Source organism: Zalophus californianus, chromosome 2 (assembly GCF_009762305.2).
Source record: "Zalophus californianus isolate mZalCal1 chromosome 2, mZalCal1.pri.v2, whole genome shotgun sequence".
Classification (NCBI taxonomy): domain Eukaryota; kingdom Metazoa; phylum Chordata; class Mammalia; order Carnivora; family Otariidae; genus Zalophus; species Zalophus californianus.
The window spans coordinates 181798319-181814467 of NC_045596.1; the positions used below are offsets into that span (position 1 = coordinate 181798319).

The 16149-nt window shown below is 33.7% G+C and overlaps 1 protein-coding gene across 1 annotated transcript in view; it reads left to right on the forward strand.

Moving 5' to 3' along the window:
• The window catches only part of MICU3 (mitochondrial calcium uptake family member 3), a 104550-nt gene that overhangs the window by 49114 nt on the left and 39287 nt on the right, over positions 1–16149 (forward strand). The window contains 4 exon segments of the mRNA XM_027598495.2: positions 503–534; positions 7085–7163; positions 10973–11020; positions 14149–14231. Of these exon segments, the coding sequence (XP_027454296.2) occupies positions 503–534; positions 7085–7163; positions 10973–11020; positions 14149–14231 (242 nt within the window).

Genomic DNA, 16149 nt, shown 5'->3' on the forward strand with positions numbered 1-16149 from the left:
CTGCTTTCATCTTCATCTCATTTTCTCATTGCCCCCATCCTTCCCCTTCACCCTAGAAAGACCTGGCATTTGAATTATAACTAGAGATAAAGCAGAGATCATAGGCAGCACCTTAAAATTATAATTTCTCTATGTTCATATTTTATGTTCTAGTATGAATATTTAATAAATATCAGTATTTGTGTTTTTAAGCCCATAGGATGTTTAACATGGAGTAAGTTAACTTTATAAATCCAGAAATCTCCAAAGTAAGATGATTATGGAAAATATGTTTCCTATTCTACTGCTATCACTTATTATAACTAGTGTATAGTACATGAAACAAATACGTAACATAAATAAAACCTATACCTTAGATCCACATCTCAAAGCTAAAAAATACTTTGTCTTTTAGATATAGAAGCTTGGTGTTATGAGTTAGGGTTATAGATGGTTACTGAATTCAGATGTACATTACATGAAGTTATTTATTATCTAATTCTTTTATATTTGTTTATTACAGTTGTTAAAACGTGGAAGTCACTTACCAAACAGGTAGGTTGAAGCTCTTGGTGTACATATGCATGCACACTATGTATATATATATACATAAAAAATAGGTTCTAAGGAGCAGGACAGTAACAAACAATATGATTGAGAGAAAAATATAAAAATGCATAGATTTCAAATTCAGATATATATATACATACCCACTTTGGAAAATAGTTTGGCATCGTCTATAAAATTTAAAGATACACATACCCTGTACCTACCAGTTCTCTTGGATCTCAATTCTGCCACAGTGCATATACATATACCTAGTAAAGTTAAACTTGAATATGCCCTATGATCCAATAATTTTACACTAGTCTCTATACCTAGAGAAACTCGTACATGCATGAGAGGGTCACAGGAATGTTATTAGATTATTCATGGTTGGCCAGAAAGACTACAATACAATGTCAATAAGATAAATAAGCTTTTATATATTCATACAGTGAATAGTATAGCAACTGAAAACAAATGAATTATACTGGTGCTTAAACTAGATGAATCTGGGAAACATAATGACAAGCAGTTCACAAAAATATAAATTACAGTTCCATTTACATAAAGTCTAAAAAGAAACCACTTAAAGATGCATTCATAGGTGGGAAAACTAAGGAACGATAAATATTAAATTCAAGACAATATTTACCTCTGGGGGAGATGGAAGGAAATATCATCAGTGAGAAGTGCAAAGAGGCTTCTAAAGTACTGGTAATTTTCTGTTTCTTAACAATTTCTAACTTTAAATTTTACATATATTCCTTTTGCACTTTTAAATGTATGATAAACTTCAATTAAAAAAAACCGTATTAGGGGCGCCTGGGTGGCTCAGTCGTTGAGCGTCTGCCTTCGGCTCAGGTCATGATCCCGGGGTCCTGGGATCGAGCCCCGCATCGGGCTCCCCGCTCAGCGGGAAGCCTGCTTCTCCCTCTCCCACTCCCCCTGCTTGGGTTCCCTCTCTCACTGTGTCTCTCTCTGTCAAATAAATAAAATTAAAAAAAAAAAAAAGAACTAAAATGTTAAAAAAAAAAAAAAACCGTATTAGTATAGCATTCTAGGGAACTTCCTTAACCAGTTATAGCGAATCTTCTAAAGCCTGTAGCAAGCATGATGTTTAGACATTCTCTTTCAAATTAGATAGAATACAAATATGTCTGCTATCACAACCACTACTCACTGTTTTATTACAGGTCTAAGCTAAGGTAGTATATTAATTTGCTAGGACTGCTGTAACAAATACCAAAGTTGGGTGGCTTAAGCAACAGAAATTTATTTTCTCACAGTTCTGGAGGCTGGAAGTCCAAGATCAAGGTGTTGGCAGGGTTGGTTTCCTCTGAGGCCTCCCTCCTTGGCTTGCAGATGGCTGTCTTCTCCCTCTGTCATCTCCCCATCATTGTTCTGTGCATGTCTGTATCCTGATGTCTTCTTATAAGGACACCAGTCATATTCGATTAGGACCAACTATAATGACCTCGTTTAATAATCTTAATTACCTTTGTAAAGGCTGTCTCTAAATAGTCACATTCTGGATACTGAGAATTATGACTTCAAATTTGAGGTAGACATAACTCAGGCTATAACATGTAGTATGACAAGAAAAAATAGGTTCTAAGGAGCAGGACAATAACAAACAATATGATTGAGAGAAAAATATAAAAATGCATAGATTTCAAATTCAGATTTAGTAAAAGTTTAGCAAGGTTGCTGCTAGTGTTTCTGCACCAGCAATAGCAATTAGAAACTGCACTATCAAATAAGATACTTTTCACAATAGCAACAAAAACTATTAGATTCTTAGTGTACTTAACAGAAGATGTGCAAGATATTATTCTATTTTTAAGAGATATGAGTAAGCAGAGAAATATATCATGTTCACAGATGATTCATTTAGAAGAGTAAGGGCCCAGAATTTTCCAAACAATTCTGAGAAGGAAGGAAGGGAAGCAAACAGACAAACAATAGGATGAGAACAATTGGGCCTGTCTCATATTAAGATTAATAATAGAGCTATAATTAAAATAGTATTATATTATTGCAAGAATTTTTTAATTAGATGAAAATAATAGAATATAGAGTCTAGAAACAGACCAAGGCATGTATGGGAAGATCTGTAAATCCCTGGAGGAAGGATTGACCTTTAGGTATTGGAACAATAGTCTTTCCAGAATGGGGCTAAATACAATTAAATATCAAACTGACCACCATATACAAAAGCAAATTTCAGATGGATTAAGTTCTTACTTTGACAAACAAAAAATTGTGAAATATTAGAAGCAAAATAAAGGACACAAGAGGTTTCATTAGATGAGACATATAAAACAAAGCTCAAAGGAAATTTTGGAAAATTTGACTAAATTAAATATCAGAAACTTTGGCATACCAAAAGAGTGCCAACAATGTTAAAAGAAGTATGACAGATGGGAAAATTATGCTTCAATATATTAACAAAACATTAAGTGTACTGTACTCATATAGAACTCCTGTAAGTCAATATAAAAAAGATAATCAGCTCAGTAAGAAAAAAAGAGGGTAAACATAGAATGGCTGATAAACATGTTTAAAGGACCTCAACCTCACTAGTGATTAGGGATATGCAAATTAAACCAATAATATGATACTATTTCACACCCATCAGATTATCAGCTTCTGGAAATCTAGCAGTACCAATAATTAGCAACAAAGAAGAAAGAATCAGGTGAGGGTGTAAATTTGTATATTCACTTTTGAGAGAAATTTGGCAAATGTAATAAAGTTGAAAGTACATATCAAAAACTCTACTTTTAGAGAAGTATACTAGAGAAATACTACACCAGCAGTCCTGTGTGCGTTTTCTGCAGCATCAATTGTAATAGCCAAAATTAAAAAAAAGAAACAATATAAATGTCAGTCAGTTGAGAAATAAATAAAAAAATTGTGAAATAGGCATTCAAAGACAAATACAATAATACAGAGCCACAGTGAAAAAATACATCCAAGTTATGAATGGACCTAGAAGACTGAAAGTTGAGTAACAGCAAGTTGCAGAATAATATAGACTGGCTGTTCTTAAAGTGCAAACACCTTTTCAGGGGTCCATGAAGTCAAAACTATTTTTATAATAACACCAAAAAGATAATTTGTTTTATTACTTGCATTCTCTCACAAGTGTTCAGTAGGGTTTTCTAGAGGCTACAGGATGATTGATGATGCCATCAATCTGACATCTAATAGAGTATGTGCTTGTGTTTTTTTGTGTTTAAAAATTTATCATTTCTACTTCCACATGCATTAAATATTGATAGATATCCACATAAACAAGATCTCCTTGGGGTCCATAATAATTTTTAAGAGTATAAAGAATTACATTTCAGAACTGCTGGTATAGAACTGCTGTGTAGCCATTAAAATGCAATGAAGACTATCTGGCAGGAAAATATGCCCATGAAGTATTAAGTGCAAAGAGTAAGTTACAAAACAATATGTAGAAAATAATTTAATATTTGCTGCAATGACAAAAAAGCTATATAATTATGCCTAGAGAGAATTAGACTAAAAGGATTTAAATAAAACTTTCAATTATGGTTCATTCCTGGATTGAAATTAGTTTTTATTTTCTATATTTGCTAATTTTTCTATAATGCATATAAATTAACTATATAATAAGACAAAATTGTACTTATTTAAGAAAATTATATAAATCTTTTACAAGGCACTATAATTCTAGGAAAATGAATTTGATACAGCAAATATCTATTTAATACCAACTTGCAATAAGCAATAAAACCAGATTTAGTGTCAAACTCCACTGATTTAAGGGCACAGTCCCCAACGGACTGCCCTTATTTCAGATACCAGCTGCAAGATCAAGTGTCCCCAGGCCCCCCACACCTCTGACCAACTGGCTACAAATCCAAGAGGCTCCCATAATTCCCCTTGAGGTTCAATAATTTGCTAGACTGATTCAGAACTCAGACACATTCTATATTTATAAGTAACAGTTTATAATTATTTTAAGAGACACAAATCAGAACTAGCCATATGAAGAGACTCCAAGGAAAGGTATAGGAAGATCCCAAACACAGACCTTCCATGCCTTCTTCCCATGGAGAGGTGTGTCACCCCTCCTGGCACACCAATATATTTACCAGTGGCAATGTCCACTGAGCTTGGGTGTTGAGTTATTAAGGGTTTCATTATGTATTCATTGGCCCAGTGATTGAACTCAGTCTCCAGTCCCTTTCCCTACCCCTCCCCAGAGGTAGGGAGAGCTCAGAGCCCCAACCTTCTAATCCCATGGTGGTTCTTTCTGGCTATCAGTAACCCATCCAGGGTCATCCTATAACCAAGTGTGATTCAAGGATATAGCATCTTCCAGGAACCAGGGGCAAAGGCCAACCAAAGTATTTATTATTTTTTTAAAGATTTTTTATTTATTTGAGAGAGAAAGAGAGAGCGAGAGAGAACACAAGCAGGGAGGAGAGGGAGAAGCAGGTTCCCTGCTAGCAGGGAGTCCAATGTGGGGCTCAATCCCAGGACCCTGGGATCATGACCTGAGCCGAAGGCAGACACTTAATCGACTGAGCCACCCAGATGCCCCAAATTATTTATTATTATAACACTACTACATGTAAGAGACCAAGATCTAGGCACTGGGAATGGGGAGAGAGATTCCCAGTCTGAACGGAAATACAGATTTTAATACGTTTTAAAACTTCTTAAAGTGAACCGAAGACAAAAATCAGTGTGTTAATTAGATAATCCAGACCAGAAGAAGCTGAATTATTACTAAAATAAACTGCTTAGTCAGTAAGGATCTGGTCAGTCATTTAGTAGTTGTGTGACCTTGGGTAAGTTCTTATCCTCTTTAAGTCTCAGTAAAATATGCACAATGAGGATTGTTAATTAAAATTAAATGAGAGATTATATATTGTCAGGCACATAGAGGGCACTCAATAAAAGGTAGCTATGATTTTTTTTTTTTTGGTTGTAAACTCTAGCTGAGTTCAAGCTAGAAGAGATGAAATTGAATACATGGAAATAGTTAAAATGGAGAAAGAGAAGTTGATACTTATATGACAGATACGGTATACATTAAGGTATATCAAATATATGCAAAATGTTCTTTTTAATCTCTTGCTCTAACAAAAATATTTATGAGTTTATTGTTGTTTAAGCAGTAAATATTCCAGCTTCTCATCGTTATTCAAGCCCGAATTCTTACCCTGTGCCGTTGCTACTCTAATCAGACACTGTTGGCCGTCTGGTGGCATCTGTTACTTGCAGTGCAGAGATAGATAGCACTATGAAGGGGATGAAAGCGGGGTTCACAGTGGGCTGCAGGGAATCCATAAATCCCCTAAAAATACCTCTGCTGCCTTTGGCATCCCAGGGTTTCTTTATTTGCCTGTCAGCTCAGCTTTGTAATGAAAAAAAAAAGCAGTTTATAATGTTACAGAACATTTTTAGGTACAACCACATCAGGAAGGGTTTGTCTAAAAGTGCTTCTCAAACTGGAACATGGGGAAACAAAATCGCCAGGAGTTCTTGTTAAAAATACACATTCTGGTTCAGTAGCTCTGGCTTGGGAACTGAAATTCTGCTTTTTGAACAAGCTCACAGGTTATGCCTAGGCTATTGGGGAACCACATGTTGAGTAGAAGAATCAGGTCTGGAAATAGAAGTGGTTTCTAGTGTTTTTCAGTGTGTTACTTAGCAAACCACCTTTTTTATTTCAAATTATTTCAGTTTATCTCATCAAATCCTTTAATATTTTTTCTTTACAATTAACCAAAATATAATTTTCATTTAATTATTTTGAACTCAGTATGCATAATAAATTCAAAATTCCTTTAGTATCTGAACAATGATTCAAATGTTTAAATTTTCCAAAATAGCTCCCCAACCTGCTGTGGTAGTTTGATTTAGAAACAAACAAAAAAGGCTGACTAAGCAATTGAAGTCTGTGTTCTTTACTGAATATGTAAGTTAAAATTAGAAAGGAAAAAAAAAGGAAACAGTGGTCATAATCACTCAATACCCCTGAACTCCATTTGACATCAGCACTCTTTGAGTCACTACTAAAATATTCTTCATTCTTTCCCATTTTGATCCTCTGTCCATTTACTTCATCCACAAAGCTCCCTAAATCCAAGAGGGCTACAGAAAAGAGACAGTATGTGAAGCCAGGCCATCATCTCTGACCTTGATTAGGAAATCCACCTTTACTTACCACTTTCATGAAACTATCCTTTTCTAACTGGTTCCTGAACTTAAACTCACTGTTTTATCTTAATCTGATTATTTTATATATATTCCTCCACTTGCTAAATTTATCTGAAATTTTTGGTGGCTCTAATTGAATTCAACATAGCTTCTTTATGATTTATTTTATATTTAGACTGTGGGCAAATATTGGGTTTTGTGGTTGAACGAACCACAGGTATAGAATAGAATAAATACAGCCATGTCTCAAGTCTTTTAAGTGGAGAATTTTTTTGTATAAGGCATTTAAATATTTTATATCTATTTAAGTAAGTGGTTTACCTATTAATCAATGTTATGATACCTTATGTTATAGGAATTAAATCAAATGCTCTCAGAAACACCACCAGTTTGGAAAGGATCATCAAAGCTTTTTCGTAATCTTAAAGAAAGAGGTAAGTTAACTTTAGTACTTATGCATTTTAAAATGGACGCTATATTATTCATACTCTTTATATATATTTTTCCTTATACTTAAAATAATATAACAAGTTAATTATATGTGCAGATGTGTGTGTGCATAGAGAAAAAACTGAGAAGAAAAACACCAAAATATTAATGATTGTTTCTGGGTAGCGGGATTAAAGGTGTTTCTTATTTTTAAATATATTTTTTATTGTTATATTAATCACCATATATTACATCATTAGTTTTTATGTTTTTAAATATATTATTCATGTCTTTCAAATTTTTTAGAAGAAAGTGAACTTTTATGGCTATAAAAAATTATTTTCCAACCATATTGAGTAGTGAGGGTTATATTTAATTATAGAAAGCATTTTTCAAAAATACTGATCTCCAACTATTTTTCTTCCTTCCATTTTACTTCCAGGAGATTACATATTTTTAAAAATTTAATAATCACCGTGAAGAACTTATTGGATATGTCTTTTGGTCACCCAATTTGAACATGTTTCTTTTAAAAACAACACTCATTGCAAAAGCCACCTTTCAACCTACTATATGGTCTATATCTATGTATCTAAGCTAAGTTGTTAATTCATACATTTCCTCACAATCAAATTATATAGCTTTTATTGCCGTTTTCTTTTACACTTTACTTTTTGTACATATTTATAAAAAGACTAATTAATAAAATCTCTTTAATCTTAAAAGATTAAATTTAATCTTAAAAAGGAATTTTTCTTGTAAATATACTTTTTTATTTTTTCAAATATAAGAGTATATATTTAATAAAAATATTAAAGAAATTGTATAAACAGTTACCTTTTTCATTTTCATCAATTTTAACAGATACTGATTTGAAAATAATTATACTCTAGCATGAAGACAAATATTTTAAAGGATAATTGTAATCCATGTTATTTTATCTGAGTGGAATTAGAAATTCAAATTGCTTCCACCTGGTTCACATGGAATCTGAAAGGGGTAGACACCTTACCTTTCATCGTAGTCTTTTCATAATTAGGGTTTTAAAATCTTTGCGAAATCGGGGCCATGGTATATTTAAAGCTCTTAGAAATTTTTTCTTGGAAATTGTCTTAAAGATTGTCATTCAAATCTTAGGGTGGGATGATAGGATCAGGAAAAATCAAAGCTCAAAGAGATAAGTTAGCAAATATAAAAATACTTACTTTTAATACCTCTCATGGGAAAATACAAATTGGATCGAGTATAATCTGAGAAAACCAAATGCATGGAAAAAGGAAATTCTTTGTAGTCATAGAAGGGGTTGAATCTGGAAGCCCTGGGTTTAAGCTTGTCCTAATCTTTATGTTACATGAATATTTGCATGTTTTTGGGGGGAAATGATCTATTCAGTGCTATCCCAGAGAATTACCTATAGTGATGGAAATGTTCTATTTCTGTTGTCTCCCATAGTAGCTACTAGCCAGATGTGGGCTTTTAAAAAGCACCTGAAATGTGGCTACTGTAATAGAGGAACTGAATTCTTTATTGTATTTAATTTTATTTATTTTAAATTTAAGTTGCCACATGTGACCAATGGCTACCCTGTAGGATAGTGCAGAGCTGTGTCATCGTGATTGGATTATCAAAGGAATCCATGTACACAAAAAGTTTTAGAACCATTAGGTTAGGCGAAGTAGAATGTCACAGAGAGCCTTGCTTTTTTATAGATAGGTTTAAGTGGCAAAGGAATTTTAAAGCTAAATCTTGAGAGCTATTGGAGATTAATTTACAATTGCATTTTATCTGCTTAAAGTATTACCCCCGCAAGAAAATGTTATGCAGTTTTACAAAAAATTAATTGATATGCAACATTTATGAAAACATGTACTTCAGACTTAGTTATAACAGCCAACTATGTAACGTATCATGATATAGGAACTAAACAGTATAATGTTTTTAAGGAACTTCCCTTAGAACTCTTTTATTGAATTTTCAAAAGAAACGTAGTTGACATCTTTCTTACCCTTTTTTTTATATGCTTAGCATATGTATTTTTATTTTATTTTTTTGATCTGGGGTGGCCTTAAAATAAAAGGTGAGTCTAATAGTTTTCCATTTTTGTAATTGGAAAGCATTAAGAATCTACAGTTCATGTTGAGTAGTATTTTCTCTTTTCCTTGATCATTTTTATTAAATTATATCATAAATTTCACTTTGTTCTTGGGTGTGGATTACACCACCTCAAAAACCATTTGGTCCTACAAACAAGTACCTACCATGATAATTATGATTAGTACTCTCACTGCTAATTGTTCACTGAGGGAAATCTTGAGTTAATTATCAAATAAAAGATACAGTTATTAAACTTCTTTATATCAACCGACATCTCTTGTGTGTTCCACCAGGTCAATTAGAACAACAGTCAGTGATGATGGGATTGTAGAGACAGAGAATCCATTTCCCAATCTCATTCCCCTTTTTTCTTTCTTTTTTTCTTTTTCTTTTTCTTTCTTTCTTTCCTTTCTCCTTTTCTTTCTTTCTTTCTTTCTTTCTTCTTTCTTTTTCTTTCTTTCTTTCTTTCTTTCTCCCTTTTTCTTTTTCTTTCTTTCTTTCTTTCTTTCTTTCTTTCTTTCTTTCTTTCTTTCTTTCTTTCTTTCTTTCTTTCTTCTTTCTTTCTTTCTTTCTTTCTCTCTTTTTCTTTCTCTCTCTTTCTTTCTATGAGGGATCCCTATGGAATCTAGGTATTGTATCTTTTATATACATTGACCATTCCAGAATCTTTCTCCCATAACATTCATGGCAGTCAACCAGAACTATCTGTCTATAGGTCACAATATTGTAGTATAAACAAAAGAAGGGAATGCTTTCAGGGCCTCCAGCTAGTTCCCTTCAAGTTTTCTGACAAACTGCCTGACAGTGACTTCTCTTCTCTTTGTTCTGTAACAAAGAGCGGAGCCTCAAAGAACATCAGGTAGAATGGACTTTCAAGGTTCACAATCTGATTATTTAAGGATTTTTGTATACGCTTTTACTAAACGTTAGGACTATCTGATATCTGGAGAAGTGTTACTGACTTATTCCTGATTTTAATTTTCTCAGGATCCACCTAGAAGCTCAATTAAGCGTTAGTTCTAGTTTGGGGTGTTATGTCCAAAAGCAAGAATTTGAGTAACAGAATATATATTTGTATTTACCTTTTAAACTTTGTAATACTAGGATTACAGAGAACTCGGGATGCAATATTCAGAAAGTGTAAGCCATGTAATTAAGACAAAAACTTCTTAGAGTACATTTAATAGAACCATTAACTTTGTCAAAAATAATAATAACTTGAAAGCAGAAAAGTGATACAGAGTTTTGTTTTTTAATGCGATTACAGAAATCATATTTTAAGCAGGAATATCTAAATGTTTTTTTCAAGAGTTATTTGTTATTTTTTTCAAGAGTTATTAAGAAGTAATTAAGCACTTTACAGTTTAACCATTTCCAACCTTTTTATTTTATGTTAGTTCATCCATTGAAAACTAGCAACAAGTTTAAAGTTACAGTTATAAATAAACAATATAATTTTGCTTTCTTGGCCAATATATCTAGGGGTATTAATGGGAATTTTGCATGAGTTTCTACAGAAGCATTGTGAAACAAATTAAAATTAATGTTGTTGCTTCTTTTGCCATGATTTTTAATAGTTTAGTCTTATTTAAAACAATACTTAGCATTTTCTTTAAAACAGTAAGTTCCTTATTAATATAACTTATTACTGTAAGAATAATATTTTGCTTGATAAAGTAATATTTTATATATAACATGACTAATACTATTTTTCTTCTAGGTGTGATTTCTTACACAGAATATCTTTTTCTTTTATGTATTTTAACAAGTAAGTGTACTCATTGAGTCTACTTTTGGATACAGTTTTGTTTTTAAATAAGAATCTTGGAAAACAAATCTTAGATTCTCTTACTATTGAAAATCACTTTAGGTTTATCTGTGGTTATTTTGCAAAATTCATGTCTAAATGTTATCAGCAAATAGCACTATCAAGAGTCAAAGACATAAATATTTTTATGGCATATGGTATAGGAATAAAATGCTCATAAATTATAAATTTTATATCATATATCATTCCTTTGGGTTTACATGAAAGCCTAAAAGTCAGGTCATGTAGGGATTTGTAAATTTCCTGCTACACTCATTGAAATATTAAGTTTCTTAAGACTAGTGTGAAAGAATGAGTCTTCTAACTGTGAGTGTATCAGAATACCCATTATACATACTAAAACAGCTTTGTTATTCTCTGCCTCTCATATGCAGCAATTTTTATGAAATATAAGAAGGGCTTACTAATGATTTCAGTTAAATTTCATTGTATTTAATGCAGGAACTTACCTGCTATTGTTCACTGTGCTCCAGCCACCTGGCTTTTCTGTTCCTTGAATTCTCACCTCAGGAATTTGTACTTTCTGCTCCCTCTGCCATCAGTGCTTTTTCCTCAAGATCCTCATGATAATAAACATTATTCAGGTTTCGTTTGAATGTGAAATGTGAACCCTTCTTGACTATCCTCCCTAAAATAGCTCCCTCTCTTACCTCTCCCTTTTTATCCCTTTACCATGTTTTATTTTCTTCATAGCACTTAAAACTACTTGAAAGTATTTATTGGTTTATATGTTTTTGTCTGTCTCCCCATACTTGAATGCACGGTCCATGATGGCAAAGATTTTCTCTTTTTTTGTCCATTTCTGGACAATGTCTAGCACATGGTAGCCTCTCAAAAACTAGTTGGTGAATGAGTGAAAAAAAAGAATAAATGAAAGAATATTGCTAGAGGGATTTCTGTTTGTGGGGATTTGTGGAGATGTCTGGAAATACGAATTATCCGTGAAACTCTGCCATTAGAAACAAATGAAAAATTCCTTGTACTTCTATGATTAGAAAAATCGGAGCCATTATGTTATTCTGAATTTAGTAATGAATGATGTTATGTTGGAGTTCTGTCGCAGGAAGTTTGGGGGATGTACATGTGTGCATGTGAATTTCGAAAATTATCCTTTATTTTTTCTTGTATTTTTTTTCCTCCTGGACTCAAAATGAAATTAAAATGTTGGTGCTGAAGAACAAGAAATGTTGTGCAGTTAGTAATACAACTATCTGAGGTTGTTCCACGCTGGAAGCCATTATGATTCAAGTCTAGTCAATGATGAATACTCCATGAAAATTAGAGGAGTACCAAGGAGTTCTCAGAGACTTGTGAAAAAGTTACATTGTTAGCTATAGAACAACTTTGGTTGCAAAACCGTTAAGTCTGAAATACCTAAACCAGCGAGTGACAGGCAAGAATATAATAGAACTGGTTAGGAAAGCCACTTGTTGAGATGGGACAGGGTATGGATAAGAGTGTCGGGAAAAAACCTATGGTGGTTTTGCTTACATGGAAAGGTTAGGATCTTTGGATGCAGTGAATCTTCCTTTGGAGTTCAGAACCTATTCTAGAAACTTCTGGGAATTTGAATTGAAAACTTTTGGTTGTTTTTTAGATTAGAACCAAGAGAAATGTGAAAACTGGCAGAAAACTGTGAGAGCTGGCAGAAAGTGGGCTAGAGAATTCACCTTACCTGTCTATGATTCTTTCCTCTTTGCTATTTATTATTTTTACTTCATTTTCCCTTCCAAACAGTGAAGACTTCTTTTCATTATGTATTTTCAAGATCATTTTAAAGCTTAAAACTTGGTTATTAGAGATAATGAAATTTTTTATTTCTTTCTCAACTGAATGCTGATGAAAGTAAGTTTCAATTCCTAAACTATATGCCAGAAATGAGCTTGCATATAAGACTGGCTTCTGTTTCCATTTTCAGAGACAGCTATTACCAGTTAAGAAAGTAAGGTTACATGCTTCTCTTTTGCTAGTTTCAAGATTTTACAACAGGTAATGCCAAATATATCTATGGAAGTCCCTTTTAAAAACTTTTTGCCAGTCATCTCAAAAGAAAGGGTCAGAGGGAGCCTAGGTGGATCAGTCCGTTAAGCTACTGACCCTTGGTTTTGGCTCAGGTCATGATCTTGGGGTCTTGAGATCCAGCCCCACATCAGGCTCTGTGTTCAGTGTGGAGTCTGCTTGAGATTCTCCCTCTCGCTCCCCCTCTACCACTCCACCCCTCACGCGACTGCGTGCGCCTGTATGTGTGTGTGTGTGTGTGTGTGTGTGTGTGTGTGCGCATGTGCGCTCTCTCTCTCTAAAATAAATGAATGGATGAAATCTTAAAAAAAGAAAGGGTCAGATGTTTCACAAAGGCATGTGCACTGAGCTTCTCTTTGAAGGATATGTAAGTTTTCTTCTGTTGAGGTTTTCTTTATGCCTTAGAAGGGATAAAGGGATTGAACCTCATTATAAGGTTCATAAAATTAAATAGTTCTTAGTGTTTAAAAGTGTGTCTTTCTCTGAAAAATAATTGTTCCTTGTATTTTGGGGAATTGAGAATTATTCAAGCCTCTTTTATTTTATATTTCTGCTTTTGAAGCTTCTGAAAGTTTAAACCCAATATGTAATCTCTTGTGCTTGACATTTATTTTCATAGGTCATTTCCATTCTGATTTTCCTAAGAATCAGGATTGGTCCATTGTGTCATATTTTTTTTCTTTTGTTCTAAATATTGAACATATGTGATGATTTGCTATTTCCCTTTTAAACTGACAAACTTGGGATAACAAAAAGAAGTATTTATTTTTGGAAGTTAAGGTAGTTAAATTATACTGCCTGTGCTGCACAGCAGGTATCAGACAAATACTTTTAAAGTGTATTACCAGTTTTGTTGCTAAGAGTGCTAACACATGAAATAGAAAGATGTATACATATATAGCTTTTATTATATTTCATTAATAGTAAACTGCTGCTTTTAATTTCTTGATGAAAGAAAGTATTTTTGTACAGAGTATACTTAACTATTTACAACTGCACTTTAAAAACATTTTTCCATTTCACAAGTACTTTTCTGTTCTTTCTGGCAGAGCCACATGCAGGTTTTAGAATAGCTTTCAACATGTTTGACACTGATGGCAATGAGATGGTGGATAAAAAGGAGTTTTTGGTGGTATGTATATTATGTGCTGCATTTTTTTAATAAATATTGCTTACTTACATCCTTATGTTTTTGCATTATTTGGAATAACGTAGAAGGAAGAGTGAAAAATTTATGCTTTCACCTTAATTTAATAAAGAAGTATAGCATCGTGTACTTTAAATAATTTTTATATTATAAAAATATAAATTGTAGGGGCGCCTGGGTGGCTCAGTCGTTAAGCGTGTGCCTTCGGCTCAGGTCATGATCCCAGGGTCCTGGGATCGATCCCCGCATCAGGCTCCCTGCTCCGCGGGGAGCCTGCTTCTCCCTCTCCCACCCCCCCTGCTTGTGTTCCCTCTCTCGCTGTATCTCTCTCTGTCAAATAAATAAATAAAATCTTTAAAAATATATATATATATATAAATTGTATTCATTATATGAAGATGATTATAATTGTTTACATGTTTTCTGAACATTTGAAATGAGTCAGATATTTTCCACTGGGTGGATGACAGGCAGTTCAGAGGTGTGGTATATGCTCAGTTATGCTCAGACCCCATCGTATCAGCCCCCCACCCACAGCTCTTTGCCACCGGAACTTCCCTTCCTTCTCATGATAGGACCTGTGATTTTTCTTTCTGCTTTTCTCTTCCACTCATGACTGCCTTATATTCCAGTCTTGTCCCCATTTTGCTATTCCTTTTTCTTGTCTTTGAACAAGGGCTGATCTAAAATGGGGAGAATAAGATTGTTCTTAGGTATCTGCCTTCAGTCTTTCTCACCTGACTGATGCAGCTTGGTGCTGGTTTGGCAACATCATCAGCTGCTCACTCATCTTGCCACTTCCCCTTCCAGAATTTTCCTATTTCTTTTTACCCATGGATCCTGCATCTTTTTCAGTGGCAAAATGCCTATTCTATTTTTTTTCTCCAAAGTAGAGATGCTTACAGTAACAAGTTCTACCCTTAACATTTATGTTCAATTCTGTATTTACCTATATTTCCTAGCTAAAAGAAAAGGAAGAGATGGCATATAAATAGCCATTTTATTTTCTATTTTCTTTTGTAACAAGCCATTAAAAATCCCTCAAAAAACCTCTTAAACAGCTTAATATTTTCCTCAGAGGCTGGAACATGGAAGAGAAACTATGAAATCATTCTTTTCTGTGGTAGAAAAAGGAAGAGATAAAAATCCTTGTCATAATCAGTAGCCATTCAAAAGGAAGCAAGCAGACTAATTACTGGGATCTATCAGATGACTTACTCTAACACCCATGTAGCCCTTGCCTGGGGACAGTCCCTAAGCCACACCATTGGGACCTGGAACCGTGAAGGACCCCTCATTCAAGTGCTTTTCAGGATGGTGGGGAGGTGAGAGTTTTCAGTTTCACTGCAAAGATAGACATGTTCCTAACACCCTAAAATAAACAGATTTAGTTTAATATAGTTTTGTTATGATAGCATAAAACTATTTTAGGACTTTCAGAATGGGCCTAGTATTCTAAATAATTTTTAATAAATTTTCTGTGGCAACACTGCCAAGTTCTACCCCATTGACTAAAAGAGTACCTTTAGGAACTCAGTGCATTGAAAGGTGTCTCTATAGATGTCCTTTGGAATATTGTCTGTTGGTGGGGATGGGAGGTAAAAACGTTCACGTACAACTTGTTTCCCCTCTCTACTCTTTGCTGCGGTTTACTCTTTGCAGTGGCTGTCCTGCTGCCTCATAGGTGATGTTTTTTGTTTGTTGTTTTTATTTGTAAACAGCAAAGAATTCCTGAAAGCAGGAGGTAGAGTTAAGCTGACTTCCTTGTAGAGGTCTAAAACCTATGATTCTCCCGCCTACTTAAAAAATGATTATTAATAACCCTTGCTAAAAAAAACTCTTTTCACTAAGAAAAAGTGTGAAAATAAATGTATTTGTTAAAAAATCATTCAGGTTCTATACT